The sequence below is a fragment of the Propithecus coquereli genome, unplaced genomic scaffold, assembly GCF_000956105.1.
Source record: "Propithecus coquereli isolate 6110/MARCELLA unplaced genomic scaffold, Pcoq_1.0 Scaffold66, whole genome shotgun sequence".
In the NCBI taxonomy this organism is placed as follows: domain Eukaryota; kingdom Metazoa; phylum Chordata; class Mammalia; order Primates; family Indriidae; genus Propithecus; species Propithecus coquereli.
In genome coordinates this window covers 10,459,906-10,479,363 of record NW_012152618.1, presented here as the reverse complement: position 1 = coordinate 10,479,363, position 19,458 = coordinate 10,459,906, and the positions used below count along the sequence as shown (strand labels likewise).

The 19,458-nt window shown below is 51.6% G+C and overlaps 2 protein-coding genes across 3 annotated transcripts; one reads left to right on the top strand and one right to left on the bottom strand.

The window, feature by feature from the left end:
• The first annotated feature begins 5,852 nt into the window (after positions 1-5,852).
• On the top strand, positions 5,853-13,520 carry LOC105823083 (cardiotrophin-2). The gene is made up of 3 exons (XM_012660163.1): positions 5,853-5,889; positions 11,059-11,195; positions 13,062-13,520. Exons 1-3 carry the CDS (start codon positions 5,853-5,855, stop codon positions 13,518-13,520), a joined length of 633 nt encoding a protein of 210 aa, XP_012515617.1.
• Positions 13,521-14,871: 1,351 nt separating this feature from the next.
• CTF1 (cardiotrophin 1) lies at positions 14,872-19,147 on the bottom strand. 2 transcript variants are annotated; one of them, XM_012660216.1, is made up of 3 exons: positions 19,092-19,147; positions 17,332-17,450; positions 14,872-15,412 (listed from the first exon to the last, which is right to left on the bottom strand). In XM_012660216.1, exons 1-3 carry the CDS (start codon positions 19,114-19,116, stop codon positions 14,963-14,965), a joined length of 594 nt encoding a protein of 197 aa, XP_012515670.1. In that variant the 5' UTR covers positions 19,117-19,147; the 3' UTR covers positions 14,872-14,962. The 2 variants fall into 2 exon arrangements, with proteins under 2 accessions (XP_012515670.1, XP_012515671.1); XM_012660217.1 differs by having other exon boundaries at positions 14,951-15,412; positions 17,332-17,447; positions 19,092-19,116.
• Positions 19,148-19,458: the final 311 nt, after the last annotated feature.

Below are 19,458 nucleotides of genomic sequence, written 5' to 3'. Positions count from 1 at the left end.
CTCAGGCTGGTTTCGAACTCCTGAGCTCAAACAATCCGCCCGCCTCGGCCTCCCAGAGAGCTAGGATTACAGGCGTGAGCCACTGCGCCCGGCCGGGAATCTTTTTTAGAAACGTAATTATAGACATTTGCACATCTAAATAATGATAATTCCTTAATGTCATCTAATACACAGTCCATGTTCACATTTCTTGTATTATTTCATAAATGTCTTTTTACACTTGATTGATTAAAATCAGAATCTGCTAGGCATGGGTAGCTCATGTCTGTTATTCTAGCACTTTGGGAGGCTGAGGTGAGAGGATTGCTTGAGGCCAGGAGTTTGAGACCAGCCTGGGCACCATAGCAAGACCCCATATCTACAAAAAATTTTTAAAAATTATCTGTGTGTGGTGGCAGGCACCTGAAGTCCCAGCTATTTGGGAGGCTGAGGCAGGAGGATCTCTTGAGCCTGGGAGTTGGAGGTTGCAGTGAGCTATGATCGTGCCACTGCACTGTAGCCTGCAACAGAGTGAGACCCTGTCTCTAAATAAATAAATAATCCCAATCAAGTCCACATTTTGCATTTGGTTGTTATAGTAAGCAGCTTCTGACATGGCTCCAAATTATCCCTGCCTCCTGGTTCCCCCTCCCTTGAATGTAGGCTGGACCTAGTGAGTTGCTTCTATAATGAAAAGGATAGGCAAAGGTGATAGGATGTCACTTCCAAGATAAGGCTATAAACAACTGTGACTTCCGTCTTGTTAGCCCTCTCTCTGACTCTTCTTGGCTTCTCTGATGAAGCAAGATGTCATGTTGTGAACCGCGCTATGGAGAGGTCAGTGTGGCAAGGAACCCAGGGCAGCCTTCAGCTAACAGCTTGGGAGGGCCTGAGGCCTTCAGATAACTCCCGAGGGACCAGATCCTGCCAATACCACATGAGTGAACTTGGAAGTAGACACTCCTGCCCCTAGAGATAACTATGGCCCTGACTGTGATTGTAGCCTGTGAGAGCCCCTCAGCCAGATGTGCCCAGATTCCTGACCCACAGAAACTGTCACGTAATAAGGGTTGTTATTTTAAATCACTAGGTTTTGGGATAATTTGTTACTTAGTGACAGATAACAAATACTGTTGTTATGCCTCCTGAATCTCCTTAATCTACAACAGTTCCCCTAACTTTTGATTTTTTTCTTGCCAGGCCTGGTTCTGTATGGAAGACAGAGTTGTGTGTGTTGTTCAATGTCCCTGAAAGTGTGACACCCAGAATCTCCCGGGAGATGGGGTGAGGGTAGTAGCCTCCATGCCAGACTTAAGGAGTCTCTGAGTGGGGACAGGAATCTGTATTTCTAATTTTCACACATATCCTCACACACTCAATGTTTCTGTTAAGCACATGCACACTCAAGCCCTTGCACAGGAGAGCCAACTTGGTTTTTCAGTTTACCAAACAGAAGTTTCTTCTGCATGGTAATTTTCACACATCTAAAACAACAAACTGTATTTATGGGAAAAGCAACTCAATTACAAATGAAATGTTGAAGATTTAAGATATTCTAGGTCATCTGAAGTATTAAACACCCTTTTGTTTCACATTGTATTGGGAGCTGTCTGGATTCTTTCTGCAAACTGCCACCAAGGCTGTGTAATTCAATTTCTCTTCATTTTTATGCCATATATTTTACACAGCCCCTGTTTTAGTCATCTAGTGTTCCCTAAATTTAGTGGCTCGAAACGACAATAATCATTTATTATCTCTCATATGGTTTCTGTGGGTCAGGAATTCAGTCGGGGTACGACAGACACAGCTTGTCTCTGCTCCACCATGTCTGGGGTCTCAGCTAGAAGCCTGGAAAGCTGGGGGCCTGGAATCACCTGAAGGTTCATTCATTCACATGTGTGGCAGATGATGTTGGCTGTCGGCCGAGGGTCAGGCTGGGGCTGTCAGCCAGAACTCCTACATGTGGCCTCTTATGTGGCCTGGGTTTCCCCACACCTGGGTTTCAAGGACAAGCATCCGGGGAAACACTTCTTACCTCAGAAGCCACATAGCATCGCTTCTGCCACATTTGGTTACAAGCGAGTCAGTACAACCAGCCCACATTCAAGGGAGGGGAATTAATTGTCAAATAATTTGTGGACATAGTTAAAATCACCATGATACTAATGAAAATGTCGGTGGGGGCATAACCCATTAGTGTTCTGCACTATGAGAGTACAGCCCAGTAAGCACTGGCAACACTTGAGTGCACGTACAGTAAAAAGAAAGAGAGAGACAGAGAGACAGAGAGAGTTAAATATATCAACCTTTTACTTTATGGGTGTTATGTTTTGTGACTTGCTTTAGAAGGCTCTCCCTTAGCCCAGGCTTTTAAAGTATTCTATATTTTTGCTTAATGATTTTAGAGATCTTTTTCACATTTTGGTCTTTATAAGTTATTTTTAAACGGTTAGGAAGGGATCTGTCTGTCCTAGGCTAGGTTCTTGAGAAACAGAGCCCAAGGCAGGGATTCTCGACCAAGAGTCTGGGGAAGTGTTCTCAGAAGGAGAATGAGGTCATCAGGATAGGGCCGACTGGGAAGGCCAAGCAAGAATGTGGTCCCGGTGACTAGCTTTGGTCTGATTCTAAAGAAAGCTCTGGAACCCAAATTGTGCTGCCCAGTTAGTTCCAACTGGAGGCTGGGGGTCTACCTCTTACAACCCTGTGCCAGTCTGTCATTGGCCAAGGTCTTCTGGGGGAGGGCTGCAAGGTGGTTCTCCAGAGATGGGGGCGGGGACAGGGGAACTTTGGCAAAGGGGTCTGGGTGGGGCACCGAAGTGTGCACTAGAGCTCACCTTTGCATCGCTCGGGACTACTTGCTTCTCCCACTAAGTTCACTCCATCTAGGGACAGCTTCTCTGGATTCTGCTTGGTCCCAGTTTCTGGGTAAACTTAGGAGAGTTAGTTCTAGAGCCTCAATCAGTATTCCTCACCTCCTACCTTGACCATTTATTCATTGTAGCCCCCCTGCCATGCCCCACTCTGGGCTTCAGCTGGTATTTTTGCTGGCCTGGATAGCTTGCCTGGTGGGTGACCCTGACCTTTGTCCCTATGCACCCGAGTCGCTACTTACCACACCCCATCAACCATGGCTATAGCACTTGCCCATTGACAACTAAAACTTAGCACGGGTATCTGGAATGTCCCAGTGGATCATCTGAGTGCTCAACACACTCTACCACCTGGCGATGGCCAGGGTCTATTACTCCTGCCAGTATATAGCAAGCTGGTCATGAGGAGAGCAAAGTGACCAGGCAACAGCTGTAGCTCAAAATTCAATGGCACTCTTGCTGCGCCCCCTGGTGGAAATATCCGTCACCCTTCTGGGAACCAGGAGCTAGGGTCTAAAGTTGGAGGGCCTGGAAGCACAAATTCCCCGAGGGGCGACAGTGAACAGAGCCACTCCTACTTCCCCCTCCTTGGTTCCTAGCCCCTTGTCCTCATGTCCTGGAGCACCGCACTGTAAAATAGCTCTGAGTGGCCGGGCCTGGTGGCTCACGCCTGTAATCCTAGCACTCTGGGAGGCTGAGGCTGGCGGATTTTTTGAGCTTAGGAGTTCGAGACCAGCCTGAGCAAGAGCAAGACCCCGTCTCTACTAAAAATAGAAAGAAATTAGTTGGACAACTAAAAATGTATAGAAAAAATTAGCTGGGCATGGTGGTGCATGCCTGTAGTCCCAGCTACTCGGGAGGCTGAGGCAGAAGGATCGCTTGAGCCCAGGAGTTTGAGGTTGCTGTGAGCTAGGTTGACTCCACAACACTCTAGCCCGGGCAACAGAGTGAGACTCTGTCTCAAAAAAAAAGAGAAAAAAATAGCCCTGAGTGTAGGGTGTACACCTCATCCTGAAGGAGGGTGCTGCATCCTATCCATGATGGCATTGCAAAACAGCCTTCCAGAGGCTGTTCCATCACCCTAAGAGGCTAGTAGCTTTCGGGTGATGTAGCAAATGGCAGTGTGTCCACCACTGCACTTGCTTTGCTGTAAAGTGGGTCTCTTGAGAACAGCTGGAGGGTAGTGCTCCACCAGTAGAGCAATCTGGGTGGGACCGCAGCTACACTCATTATAGGATCATTTATAGGATCTAACTAAACTTTTCCATATAATGTTCCAACTGTCCCAATGCATTTTTTTTTTTTTTTTGGTGACAGGGTCTTGCTCTGTCACCGAGGCTGCAGTGCAGTGGCAGGAACATAGCTCACTGCAGCCTCAAACTCCTGTGCTCAAGCAACCCTCCTGCCTCAGTCTCCTGAGTAGTTGGGATTACAGGCATGTGCCACCATGTCCAGCTAATCAATATTATTTTTTGTAGAGATGAGGTCTCGTTATGCTGCCCAGGCTGGTCTTGAACCCCTGACCTCAAGAGATCCTCCCACCTTGGCCCCTCAAAGTGTTGGGATTATAGGCGTGAGCCACCGCACCCAGCCCCAACACCTGTTTATAAAAACAGTGTATTCATACCCTCCCTCATTTGAAAAGTTACGTTTATCACATCCTAAATTCCTATGTATCCATGGGTCTTTCCTGGCCTTTCTATTCTGTTCCGTTGACCTACTTGTCTGGTTCTGCACATTTATCACACAGTGTTTTGTTTGGTAGTTTGAGAGTAGCTTTTTGAAAATTTTTATTTATTTATTTATATCTCAGCATATTATGGGGGTACAAATGTTTAGGTTACATATATTGCCTTTGCTCCACCTGAGTCAGAGCTTTAAGCATGTCCATCCCCCAGACGATGCGCACAGCACCCATTAGGTGTGAATATACCCATCCCTGCCGCCCCCTCCCACCTGCCCGACCCCCGATGAATGTTACTCCTATATGTGCACGTGAGTGTTGGTCAGTTAGTACCAATTTGATGGTGAGTATGTGGGTGGAGGGTAGCTTTTGTTATTTGGTGGGATCTGATTCGGCCGTTTATGTGGCACTTCTTTGGGAAATTCAGGTGACACAGTGGCTGTTCAGTGTGTAATTGCTGGGTCTAACTCTACTGTCTCCAAATTTTAAAACCAATCTTCCATCAGGCTCTGTGCTCCTGGTGTAGGGCTCGCTACTCCTCTTCCTCATCAAGCCCAGGCTGCTCACAGAGCAGAGGCAAAGCATGGCTGGATCTCAAAGGTTACCAAGGGCCGGGTGGGCCTGGAGTATGATGTGTGCCAACCACTGCCAGATGTCCCCCACTTTATCATGGTGTCCACCCATGTGTCCCCAAAATGGGGACAGATGGTTGTGAAGATATTGGGATAGCAAAGAACCTGCGTCTTGGTCGGGCAGGGAACAGCCTGGACACTGGAGCCGGTCCTGAGTCCAAGTGCTCTACGACTCCTTCTTCAGATGACCTTGGCAAGTCACCAAACCTCTCTGAATGTCATCTCTAAAAGTGGGGATAATAACCCCAAAACCTGCTTCCCAGGGTTGTTACAAGGATTAAATGAGGTCGTGTCTATGTATAAAGTGGCTGGTAACATAACAGAGGCAAAAATTGTGATTCTTTTTCTTTCCCTCCATCTCGTCTGAGAATTGGGGGTGACAGCTCCTTGCCAGATAAGGCTGAAAGGAACCCAGGAAGACAAAAGCTGTGGAAAAGGTTCAAAGATTAGAAAGCGTAAGCCTCTGGAGCTCTGGAGCCTGGGTTCAAATCCTAGCACTGCTCCTACTAGCTGTGTGACCACGAACTAATCATTTGACTTCGCTGTGCCTCAATTTCCTCATCTGTAAAGTGGACAAACAGTACTGTCTACTCCAAGAGGTTTTGTAAAGAGAACAAGAGCCAGTGTATAGAAAGAGCTTGAAGCAATTCCAGGCCCCTAGTAAGCATGCGAGAAATGTTAGTGATGATGACGGTGAAGAAGAAGAAGATTGAGCTGCAAAGCTGTGTGCTCCAAGAGGACAGGGACCTCTTGGTCTTGGTCACCATCAGCTCCCCGTCTCTGGAACAGCACTGCAAAGGTTCCTGGAATTAATGAATGGGTAGGCTGTGCTCCTCACCCTGATCAGCCCTGTGTTGGGGCATCTCTTCATGCTTCCTGCCCTGGGTGCCCCTTGGGCACGCCACCCCGTCAAGATGCGGCACTGACACGCGCGTTTCCTGAGACCAGGCACTCTTCCCAGCAGACTGGACTCCGTGGCATGAGTGCAGAGTTGCCAGCTGGAACCGTCATGCTCCTGTCTTCCTGGTACCAACACTCACTGAGGTCTCTCCTGTGTGCATGGCCCAGTGCTGGGCATGTGGAAATGACAAGACCCTGCCTTCCTGTCTGGTGGGGCGGGGAGTGACTTGGAGACAGAATTACAATGCAGGGTGATCCGTAAGTGGATAGGGGGACCACAGGGAGATGTGGGAGCCCAGAGGAGCCACCAATGCAGCTGGGGCCAGAGGAGACAGGGAAAGTTTCCCAGAGGAAGTAAAACCAAATGAGAAGGATTGTATCAGGCGAAGGAGGAGCAGGAGAGCTTTCCATGCGGGGGAATTACGTGAGCAAAGGCCTAGTATTTAGCAGGAATTGTTGGTAGATTGTGTGGCTGGAGTAGAAGGTGTGGAAAAGCAGCAGGTGAGGCCCAAGGCTGTGCAGGGGGCTGGGGGTGGAAGGGGTTGAGGCCTTGACGGCCAGGCAGAGGAGTTGGGCCTTTATCCTGAGGGCACTGGGGAGTCAAGGAAAGGGATGGGTGGTGGTGGGAGGGGACAAAGCCGCCCTTGCTCTTCTCCATCCTGTCTATCTCACCAAACACCAATCTCTTTGCTCCCTTTCCCAGCCTTACTTGTTTCTGAAACCTGCCAAGCATGCTCCCACCTTGGGAAGGGGTGACGATTCACAGTCAGGGTTGGGATTAACGATGGCGTGGGGGTGAGGACCTGGCTTGGAGTTTCATTTGTTTTTGTTCTGAATGGGCCTTATCCTGTGGTTTTCTGGGTGACGTTGGGTCATGCTTGAGTGTCCTGGGGCTGGATAGGCAGCTGATCTCTTGGGGGCACACATATGGCTGGGACAGTGACTGGGCTCCAAACACAGTGTCGTGGGACATCGAGCCTTTTGCCATTGGTTGGGGGCAGTATGTATTCCTGGGCCAACCTTTGCCAGGCCTGGGAGGGGCCTCCTAGCAGGGGTCAAGGTACACTTGGAGGGTGGAGCCAGCGAGAGTCTGTGAGATGGGAATTATTATCCCAGTTTCCAGACGGGGAAACACCCTGGGCTCAGAGAGGTTAAGGAACTTGCCCAAGCTCGTGATGAACAAAGGCAGGACTTGAACCCCAGCCTGCTGACTCCTAAATTTCTGGGGTTCCCAAGGTGTCTATTTCAGGTGAGCCCAAAAGAGAGATGGAGACAGGTGGGCCTGCAGGGTGGGCAGGCTGGGAAGGGGGTGCCGAGCTGATGACTCCCACCAAGAGAAGAGCCTTGGACCAACGGAGCTGGGCCTGGGATGGGGGCTAATTCCTCCAACTCTGAAGGGCACTTGGGGGTCAAGAGAGAGAAAGAGAAGCCCCCGAGAGAGGCCGGCGGTGGTGGGGTCAGGCGGGGTTAGCCTGCCCTCTCAAGTGAGGTTTGGCCCCGTGTACACCGTCCACTGTGAATAGCACCAGATCGAGTATCTGCCCCCCTCGGCCCCTCCTGCCCCTCCTCTTCTCCCTGCCCCGCTACGACGGCGGCCCACGCCTCAGTGCACCTGCTCAATGGGCCTACTCTAATCCCCTGACATCACCGCCTGCCCGGCACAGGCCCTGCCCGCCAGCCCCGGCAGCCCCCAGCCTTGGAGATCCGGCTGAGGACCCCCTACCTCAGAAGCCATCTTTCTCCTCAGCCTCCTCCCTCCTTCAGCTTGCAGTTCAGATCTGGGGCACCCCACTTCCAGCCCCAAGCTGGGGTCAGGATCTGCCCTGGCTCTGCTGTGCAACTCCAGGTAAGTAGCTGCCCCTTTCTGGGCCTTGGGCACCTTATCTAAGTTCTCCCAATCCTGAGAGTCCCATCAACCTGTTTTGGCTTCTTCTCAGCACCTTGTCACTCTAGGAAATCTGGGTTTTTATTGGTTCACAAGTTTATTGTTGGTCTCGGTGCCCATGAGGCCTTATTATTCACCCTGGTGCCGGCACACAGTAGGTGCTCTAGTAATACCTACTGAGTGATGTGTGATCCCATCTGCCTCCATGTCACCTTCTAGCCAGGGCAGATGGGGTGGGAAGAATTCCAGCCCCCCTAGATGGAATTAGGGTGGGGGTCTGATGACCACTCTGACTCGGAGGGTGGGCAGGGGTGAGAACTGAACACATGCTCCATTACGGAGAGGTTGGGAAGGCCTGGAGAGGGACCAGAGCCCAGCAGCTATCTCCTCCAGGGGTGGGGGTGGGATTCCTCAGGTGTGTGTGTCTGTGCGTGTCCGTGTGTGTTGTGCCTGGGCAGAGGGACAAGCTCTCCCTGTATGTCAGAGCCTGGGATGTGGCTAGATCCCAGGACTCCAGCTGCATGCGTGCACATGCATGTGTGCGGGCACGAGGTGGTGTGCCCTCTGTGTCTGCTTGCACAGGTGCCTCTGGCTGGGCCCCCAGGTGTGCAGTATATGTTCACCTGTGTGCATCTGTGTACATGTGTGCTCATCCATCTGGGACTCTGGGTATGTAGCATGTGTAGGCCTGGCATGATCCAGCACATAGGTAGGCATGTCTGCTAAAGTGTCAGCTCCATGAGGACAGGGATTTTGTCTGTCTTGTCCCATGCTCTGTCCCTAGAACCTAGAACAGGGACTGGCACACAGTAAGGGTCCATATGTACTTGAATGAATGAACATAGGAAACTGTGTGCTCATGCCTGGCATGTGCCCACGTGCCAACACGTGTGTAGACGTGTGCATGCTCCTGTGTCTAAGAGTGCACCTGGGTATAGATGATGCTGCTCACACACCACCCCTCCTGTCCCTTTTCCAAACTCCTTAGGAGCCAGGGCCAAATGCCTGGGTCCCTGTGGGGCGGAGCAGGGGGCCGCCTCCTCAGGGGAAACTGGATCCCAGGACGTGCAGAGCAGCAGGGAGCAGGGCGGCCCCTTTGTCCCCCATAATCCCCTCCCTGCCCTTGCCCCTCCTTCCCAGCCGCCAGGGTTTAAGGTCGAATTTGGGAGCTGTAGGGGTCTAGGGTGTCACCTCAGAGTCCCCTTCCCTACTTGCTCCCTACCTCTAGGGTTTTGCACCCTGAGTCCCAGGCCTCTCTGTCTGGAATATATGCCCTCTTTTGGGTCCCACACAAACCTCGCCCTGTCCTGTCCCGTGGCTGGGTCTGTCTCTCATTCTTTGCCAGGACCCTGCCCACTGCCCGCCCCTCCACCCTAGGGCGTTACTCCCTCCCTCCCTTTTGGGTGGCCCCAGGGCTCAGCCCCAGGTATAAAGCCACCTGAGAGAGCGGAGGACAGGTGCCCTGGAAAGACCCAGAGACGGCAGAGAGGAAGGAGCCAAGGAGAGAGCATGAGCTGTCCACTGGGTGAGTGAGGGGCAGAGGCCAGAGACCAGGATGGGAGGGGGCACTGCCCGGCCTCTCTGGCCCCTCTGACTCAGGTGCCCAGCTGTCTTTGCATCTGCTGGAAACCTCCAAATCCTTCCACATAGAAGGCTTCATTCATTATTCATCTGATAAATATTTATTGAGTGCCTATTACGTGCTAGGTACCATTCGAAGCATTTGGGGATATGGCAGCGAACAAACAGACAAAATCTATGGCCTCATGGGGGTTTCATCCTGCAGACGTACAATACACGTACCAAATAAGTAAACTGTAAATCTAGCGTGATAGAGTGGTGTAGTGATCCAAGTTTGTCGAATGAATGAACGGAAGGGCCTTCCCTTTCAGCCTTCTCTCAGTTGGTTGTGAACTTTTGGGAACTCCTGGGTTTGCCTTTCACATTCATCGCTTCCTAGCTGGAGACCTTAGGTAGCTCCCCCTCTTCTCTGAGCCTCACGCTGTTGGTGGGAACATAAACAGGGCCAGGCCGTTGAGAGGACAAGTTGGCAGCATCTGTCCAAACTTAAAATAAGCATGCCCTCCAGTCCAGATACTCCCACTTTAAAAAGTGCCCAAAGAGGCTGGGACAAGGATGTTCATGGCAGCATTCATTCACTCATTCATTCAACAAGAAGTTATTATGGAGAACCAGCAGTGAAGGAGCCAGGTGAGGTTTCCTCTTTCCTGCAGCCGACACCCTGGTGGGAGAGACAGCAACAAGCAAGTGAACAAATAAATACATGAGGGACCCTCAGATAGCAAAAATCTCAGCAGTGCCCAGGGACCAGGCCTTTGCAGGCCACACTGAGGACTTTGGATTTTCCTGAGTGAGAAGGGAGCCATGTGAGTGCTCGAGCAGAGGAGGGATGTGGCTGGACTGGGGGGCCTTGGCGGAGGTGGAAGCAGAGAGACCAGGGAAGGGCTGCTATCCAGGCGAGGAGATGGCGGCTTGGGGTGAGAGGGTAGCAGTGGAAGGAGAGGGAGAAGTGGTTAGATCCCGGGTTCATCTTTTCATCTTTTAAAACTTTTTATTAAAAGTAATAAACGTACAGAAAAGCACACAAGTCCTAAGTGTATACAGCTCAATGGATTTTCACAAAGTCAACATATACTTGTAAGGAGCGCTCGGATTAATCAGGAAACACTCAAATCGAGAAACACGTGCACTGGCTGCCTTTGAAGGATAGAGCCAACAATGTTCTGGGGGACATGGTGAGGCATCCGAGAGGACCCCATGGCTTGGCCTAAGCAACTGGAAGAGTGGAAGTGCTCTCACCTGAAGACGGGGGGCGGGGGCAACCAGAGTTGTGCATTGATATTTTGAGTTTGAGATGCTTGCTAATATCCAAGTGAAAATGTCAAGTAGGAAGTTGAATAAGTGGGTCTGGAGTTTAGGGGAGTGTTCTGGGCTGGAAGCAATCCACTTACAGGATGACTGTGCCCTGACTTGCATATATACAAGGTAGCTGTAGGCTGAAAGGGCTGTATGCTTCTCAGGAGTTGTTAAGATGAATGAATGAATGGGCAGGTAGGGTCAGGGACTTGACTTCATTTCCTCTGCCAGGCCCCCTCTGCCTGCTGATGCTGCTGTTGCCACTCCTCAGTCCGGCAGCCCCCATCTCCCCAGCTGGGCCCATCAGTCAAGCCTATAGCCTGGCCGTCTACATGCAGAAGAACACATCAACGCTGCTGCAGACTTATGTGAGTGACACTGGCCATAAGCAGGGGACAAGGTGGGGGCACTGCCCTCCTGGCCCAGCCCTGGGTAGGGGAAATAGAGCAGCCCAGAAGACACCTCCGTAGGCCCGAGGGTACAGGGGCTCTGTTCACTAGAGACATACTCACTCAAATGCTGTCACTGGCTGGGCACGGTGGCTCACGCCTGTAATCCTAGCTCTCTGGGAGGCCAAGGTGGGAGGATACCTGGAGCTCAGGGGTTTGACACCAGTCTGAGCAACAGTGAGACCCCATCTCTACAAAAGAGAGAGAAAAAAAGAAACAGACAAAAAAGGTACATGAAACAACAAAACCCAGCCGGGCGTTGTGGTGCACACCTGTAGTCCCAGCCAGCCGGTAGGCTGAGGCAGAAGGATCACTTACAGCCTGGGAGTTGGAGCTTGCAGTGAACTACAATGAAGCCACTGCACTCTACCCAGGGACACCGAGTGAGACTCTGTCTCAACAACAACAACAACAAAAAAACAAAACAAGAAAATGCTGTCACTGCTAGCTGGGTAACCTTGGGCAAGTCATCCCTCTTCCTTTAGTCTCAGCTTCCTCATCTGCAAAATGAGATGGTGATCCTACCTTTTCTGACTTCTCAGGACTGTTACAGAGTTCAAAGGAAGCACCTAGAGGGAAGGGCTTTCCATAATCAGCGTTATTTTCACACCCACCTCATGCTGTGTGGTTACTTGGGCACTATGCCAAGCTAGGCACTCTATTTCCATTAATATAAGTTCAAACAGTTCTGAGAGGTGGAATTATAATCCATTTTACAGATGAGGAAACTGAGTCTTAGAGGGAATGAATAATTTGCCAGAGGTCACAGAGCTAATAACTGGCAGTGCCAGTACCTGAAACCAGATCTGTGGAACTCCGTGCCACCAACCCCACCCCTGCCCCACTGTCTAGAAGTTAAAACTGATAGCCTGCTGGCTGGGTCTGACCCACAGATGGTTTTTGTTTGGTCCATATAGTGCTTGTTCAAATTGTGAATATGAATGCCTGTCTATAACAGGCACAGGGATCCTGTTGGCCAAAAGTCACCTCCCACCCCCACCTTTATTCCTGCCCTCTTCCCAAGTTACATGATCTGCCTGGCTCTGGAGGTCTTAGAGTGTTCAACTCTTCCACTGCACTATATTCCAGGCCCATGTGAAGTTACTCAATCCGATTTCTAGTCCCATAGCTGCCACTATTCCCTGGATGGCCTTGGGCACCCTGAGTCTCAGTTTCTCCACCTGTAAAATGGGGAAGTAGGAGTAGGCAATCAAACAATTAGGAGATCTATCAGTGTGCATATAAGACTCTGTGGGTCTTGGTTAGTGGAGGTAAGAACTTTGATGGGGAAGGCTCTCAATTAAATGTAATAATATTAACAATTATTTATTAATGACTATAATAAAATTAACAAACATAAACAACTAACTGCTGTAAATAAAAAAGATATCAGGCTACAACTACATTGTCAATAACTAATATAATCACAGTGTTCATTGATATTAATATATTATTAATTAATGATGGCTTATCACACTCTTATTGCATGTCAGATGCTGTGCTAAGTGCTTCATATGTATGATTTCTTATAATCTTCACAATAATACTGCCACATGGGAATTGCTGAAGCTCGTGATTCAATGTTGCACAGCTGGTACACGGAGGATGACAAACTGGAGCCTAACAGGCCCTTGCTCTGTGTTAGGACAGCCCACCAACTCCCCAAGTGGTGGCGAGTGGCAATTCCTCCTGCGAAGATGCCAGTCTCAGAGGGCAGATGTGCAGTCAGAGCCCCAGGCACCCCTTTGGTACCCTTACTCCTGTCCGTCTCTGTTCCTCCTGCAGCTCCAGTACCAGGGCAGCCCCTTTAGCGACCCTGGCTTCTCGGCCCCCGAGCTCCAGCTGAGCAGCCTACCTCCTGCCGCCGTTTCCTTCAAGATCTGGCACGCCCTGGATGATGGGGAGCGGCTGAGCCATGCCCAGGGAGCCTTCCTGGCCTTGACCCAGCACCTCCAGCTCGTGGGGGACGACCAGAGTGACCTGAATCCTGGCAGTCCCATCCTGCTGGCCCAGCTCGGAGCTGCAAGACTCAGGGCCCAAGGCCTGCTAGGCAACATGGCTGCCATCATGACCGCCCTGGGACTGCCTATCCCCCCAGAAGAGGACACTCTTGGGCTTGTCCCTTTTGGGGCATCAGCCTTCGAGAGGAAATGTCGAGGCTACGTAGTCACCCGGGAATATGGCCACTGGACAGACCGAGCTGTGAGGGACTTGGCTCTGCTCAAGGCCAAATATCCAGCATAGAAGGTTAGGACTTCCTGTCAGAGGCTACACCACTTCCTCTTTCACAATGGATTCTTTTCTGCCTTACTTCTGGGCTAGAGAAGGAGATACATCTCATCTAGCAGACAGGGTTTATGTGCCATGTCTTGGGAAATATTTCCTGGAAGCCAAGCCTCAATTCCTTATTGCCTGGGCCTTCCTGCCCAGGTCCCATGGCCTCCCTTCCAGATTTGGGTGGGTCTCCACGGATACTACTTCATGGATTACCGATCCAATGGTCCTGCTTCCCACTATAAGACAGTTGGCCTCTTTGCTGAGTGCTCCCTGAGACCTTCCCCTTCCTGTGATTTTGGTGAGGTCCAGGGTCACCTTTCTGTCTCCATCTACCTCACTTCTGTATGAAGATATGGCCTTTCTGAGCAGACAGGCCTCCCATCTTGATGAAATTTATTTCCTCACCTAGTCTACTTCTCTGCCTGTGGCTACTGTTCTACTTCCTGTCTGAAGGGGCTTCACTTCCTGATCAGTGATGTCCAATTCTTGAAGAACTAAGGACTTGGTCACATCTGTTTTCTGCTCGTACACATCCATGTCTTGTTCTGGCAGGCTGGTAGATGGCGTCCCTGGCCCGGGGCTCTCATGAATCTCCTATTTATAATGTGCCTTTTGGGTATTTCTGGGGAACCAGGCTTCACCCCAAGGATCCTATTCTCCTCAAAGCTGTCTCCCCATTTTCAACAACTGTATATATATACAGGTAACTCTAGTTTTCTTTTTATTTTTCAACATTTTATTTACTAAAAATTAATTTATTTTCAGAAATAAAACTCTTTTAAGGTGTTGTTTTTTTTCTCTCTCCACAGACCTGGTTTGGATGGGGTGGAGGTGTGCAGGGACCGCGGAGAAGGGGTGAAGGAAGGACATCAAGGCTAGAGGGGGCAGGGCCCAAAGGGACGTGTTGGGGAGAGTGAGGACACCAGATGGAATGACCTTGGGGGAGGTGGCTGAAATTTGGAGGCCTTCCCACCACAGGACAGGAAAGCACGTCCCTGGCCGGGAAAGGACGGAGAGAGACAGAGGGAGACAGGGAGACAAGGTATCACCTTGAGATGAGGCTGAGATGTACACACGCTCATGTGGGGCCGACGGGAGACAAGAGATGCGGAAGGAGAGAGACAGAGAGGCCTCCTGGAGCTGGGGAAAGGGGGAGACCAAAACAGACCGAGGCAGGCCCAAGGATGGAGGTAAAGAGAGGGAAAGTAAGAGGATGGTAGATGCTTGGAAATTACCTACGGAGACGAGGAGGTCGAGAGAGGACGAAAGAGGGCACGCAAAGCAAAGAGGTGGGGGACAGAGCAACAGCGACAGCCCGAGAGCAGCCAACACCGACGGAGATGAGAGAGGAGTGCAGACAGACGGGCGGAGAGGCGGCGACAGCGCGAGCTGCGCCCCGCGTCCCTTGCTCAGGCCGGGCCCCCGGGCACCAGCTGGCTCAGGTCGCCCTCGGTGCGGCTCACCCAGTCGCGGTAGAGGCCGCACACGCGGAGCCCCAGCACCTTGGCCGGGAAGACTCCCGCGGCGGTGGCGGCGGCTGGGGGCTCAGGCCGGGGCCCACGGGCGGCGGCGCCCAGCGCGGCCAGCACGGTCTCCACGGCGGCGCCCAGGGCCCGGGCCTGGCGCGCCGCGTCCTCCAGGTGCCGAAGCAGGCGCGGCGCGTGGGGGTTCAGCTCCGCCTGGCGGCGGCGCACGGCGTCGAGCATCGGGGGCAGCGCGGCTAGCGCGGCCGCGTCCAGCCGCAGTCGCTCGGGCAGCGGCAGCCCTGCTTGGCTCGGTGCCGGGGCGCTCAGGCCGGCCACCGGCAGCCGTGGTGGCGAGAAGCCGGGCAGCCCGAAGGGGTCTCCCTGGTGCTGCACCTGCGGAGACACGGCCGGCGGTCAGTGGGGTTCCCCGAGGAGGGGGCGCGTTCGGGGTGGGGGGTGGTACTATGGCGGGGACGGGCGACCTTCCACTCTTAACCGAGCCCTCCACCCCTCTCCAGGGGCCTCAGTTTTCTCATTTTGCAAATGATAATTCCTCTGGACAGCGCTGTTCTGAGATAAAACAAAATAACGTGGGCTTCATACCAGTGCCTTTATTTCCTCCTCTCTAAATTGGAGCTAATAACAGGATCAACTTCAGAAAGCAGTTATGAGCATCTCAAGTGCTCAAGGTAGGCCTGGCCCCTAGGAAGGCCTCCATAAATGTTAGCTCTTTTATTAATGTTATTTTACATACCCGGGTTCAAATCCTGCTCCATGTCTTACTAGCTGTGCAGTTTTGGGCAAAACCATTTTCCCTCTCTGAGCCTCAGTCTTCTCATCTGTAAAGTGGGGGGAGGCAGCTTCCTGTCCTGTCTTCCTATCAGAGGTCTCCTGAGAATCATATAAGATAGTGCAAGGGCTGGGCGCAGCAGCTCACGCCTGTAACCCTAGCACTCTGGGAGGCTGAGGCAGGAGGATTGCTTGAGGTCAGGAGTTCGAGACCAGCTTCAGCAAGAGTGAGACCCAGTCTCTACTAAATAATGAAAGAAATTAGCTGGGCAACTAAAAACAGAAAAAATTAGCCAGGTGTGGTGGCGCAGGCCTGTAGTCCCAGTTTCTCAGGAGGCTGAGGCAGGAGGATAGCTTGAGCCCAGGAGTTTGAGGTTGCTGTGAGCTAGGCTGACGCTACAGCATTCTAGTCCAGGCAACGGAGTGAGACTCTGTCTCAAAAAAAAAAAAAAAAAAAAAAAGATAGTGCAGGGACCTAGTTGATTTCACTCTCTCCTCCCCAACCTCTGTACCCTGCATTGAGCAGGGACTCATCAGTGAATCACTGTAGTATGAATGAACAAATGAAAGATAAAGGCGATTTGTAATTTGTAAAATGCTATAACAATAACATTTATCCTTTGCTAACATCTTGCCTCTGATATAGGCATTGTTTGCTGCTTTGAACACACTATAATCTTTCCCATAATGGGTATAATGATAACACTGATGATGGCTTTGTAAATAAGAAGAGTAGGGCTGAAGAGATACAGTGACTTGCCCTAGGTCACCCATGTAGGAAGTGGGAGAGCTGGAATTTGAATTAAAGTTGGTAGGACTACAAAGCTAGTTCTATTATCCCACTATCTGCTTTATAATTGTTATATTGTTATTTCTAATGTTATCATCACTGCCCAAGGTCACAGTTCACAAGTTGGCAGGCCTACAATCTGTCTGATTCAAAGCTATAAAGCTATCCCCTCCCTCTACTACACCAGGGTAATTTGGGAAAATATCTTCTTTCCTTGGGCAGGGCCTTCTGCCCAACCAAAGATGTCAGCAGACCTTCCTCTTCTGTAAAAGTCACCTCTTGGGATAGAATTTTTGCCCCAGATTGAAACCTCTTCTTGGCCTCTCTGAATATTCCAGGTAGAAGAGTTCATAGTTCATCTTGTTCAGCAACCTCCTTTTACAGCTGGGGAGACCAAGGCCCAAGGAGGTGGAATGACAAGATCACACAGAGCCTAGAAACTAGGTTTCCTGACTCCCAGATCAGTTCTCTTCCCTCCTCCAGGCTGCCTCTGACTTAAAGCACCAAGGAGGGTGCCTCCGAGCTGAAGAGGACAGAGTGGCATTTGGATCACAAATAGGGTCCTCATCCAATTTGCTGTGTGGCCAGCGGCAAGTTACTGTCCCTCTCATCATCAGGAGCCCTGGTTTCACAGCTGGGAAATGAGGTTGAGAAAATGGGTAGCTGAGGACCTTTGTGAGATCTGTGCTTCCCCATCCCAGGCCCCGGCGCCCCCACCTCCACTCCCACTCACATATTCCTGGAGCAGCTGCTCAGCGTATTTGGTGAGGAGGTGGGCAAGGCTGTGTGTCTGACGGATCTTGGCCTCCAAGTGGGGAAGGAGAGAGACTGAGGAGTCAGCCTGGGGGTCTTCTGGTGGGAGAGTGGGGAGGAATGAGAGCAGCCCCCACCCCTGCTCCTTGACCACCTCCCCTAGGCTGCCTCTTCCTTCCTAAACCCAGAAGCTCTGCTCTGAATTCTCCAACTTTCCAGCCAGGCAGGGTCTGTCCCATTCCAACTGAGTGAAAATGAGGCACCAGACCTTTGTCAAGCAGTTGCTTTACCTGAAATGTGTTCCCTGTCCACAAACCACCATTGAAATCCTATTAAAACCAAATTCAAATACAGTCATGCATTGCCTAACAACTGGGATATGTTCTGAGGAATGCATCATTAGGCAATTTCATCGTTGTGCAAACATCATAGAGTGTACTTACACAAACCTAGATGGTATAGCCGTCTACGTGGCCAGGCTATATGGTGTAGCCTATTGCTCCTAGGCTAAAAACCTGTAAAGCATGCTACTATACTGAATGCTGTAGGCAATTGGAACACAATGGTGAGTATTGTGTGTCTAAACATATCTAAACATAAAAAGGTACAGTATAAATACATATTTTATCTTATATGCTGGGCATGGTGGCTCAGACCTGTAATCCCAGCTACTTGGGAGGCTGAAGTGGAAGGGTTGCTTGAGGCCAGGAGTTCAAGACTAGCCTGGGCAGAATAGCAAAACCCTGCCTCTAATAATAATGATAATGATGATCTATGGGACCACCGTTGTGTATGCAGGCTGTTGGTTGGCTGAAATGTTGTTATGCAACGCATGACTATACTGCCTTCTCAGTGCAGCCTCTAGAATCACCCCTCCCTAAATGAACTTCGATTTGAGGCCAGTTGTTCATACCTCCAAGGTAGCTCTTTCAATGGCTCTTTTCCATGTGTATCCGCCTTAGCCTGGGAGCCCTTTGAGGATAGGGCTCACCTATCTCTGTACCTCAGTGACTGTTGGTGGAACTCAACATCGCTGAAGCACAGAACTTCAAATCAGAATGTGCCTTTAAGGCCCATTTTACAAATAGGGAGACTGAAGTGCCATTCCCTCCCTGATGCCCCTTCTATGCAAGGCGCTGGGCTGGGCGGCATCAACGAAATAACATCCGGCCTCCCCTGGCACAAACCAGAGTGTGGCACGCCAGGAAGGACTACACTTCCCGACACGCACAGCGCACACCCAGTGCATGATGGGGAATGTAGTCCTGGCCCGGCAATTCCCGCCCCGCCCCTCGCCTGAGTTTCCCACCGCCAGTCCGGATCTCCAGCAGCCCTGACTTTCGTCTCCTGTTGTCATTCGCTAGCTCCTGTGCATCAAAGACTTTCTTCTAACTCTACGTCTCCTCCTGGCCCCCCAGCTCTGATTCTTTCCCAATATTCAGAGTGAACCCTGGCGTCCTGCCCCAGCCCCGACCCCAGTCCTCCCTCAGGGTGTACTCGAACAGGTTTCTAACCCCTGAGCCCAAGTCCCTGAAGCCTCAGCCCCAGGCCTCCTCTAAACCTTTGAGCCTGCCGCTTCTCACAACTCTCTAGTTACCTGACACCGGAGCCCTGCTCTTCCCCGCCCAGGCCGCTCCCCTCCCGGACCCGGGGGTGACGGAACCCAGACCCCAGCTTCCAACCCTTCTGATTCCTGCTCCCCTCAGGGACCCAGCAGCGTACGGTGCTCCAGCCCCTTACCCAGACTTCCCTCCCTCCGGCTCATGCTGGCCCCTGGCTGATCCCGGTTCCCTCCACGCCCCCCTTTCGAAGGGGGGAGAGGAGGGAAAGGGTAGGGGCGGGGCCCGGGCGCAGCCAATCAGAGCCCAGACCCCAAACATTTCACACACCCCCCTTCCAGGCAAGATTCCTTGGCCCTGAGCTCAGGTCCCGCCTGTGGGGCCTAGGAGGGGAAGGGGCCCGAGGGGGAGTCAGGTTGTTCGCACAGTAGACAGGACCTCGGGGCTGGGGGTGTCGGGCCCTGAGAGGCAGCCCAGTGTCCTGCCTCAGGAGGAGGCTCAGGCTCCGACCTGAGGCAGGGACGGCGGCTGGGACTGCTTTGAGGGGA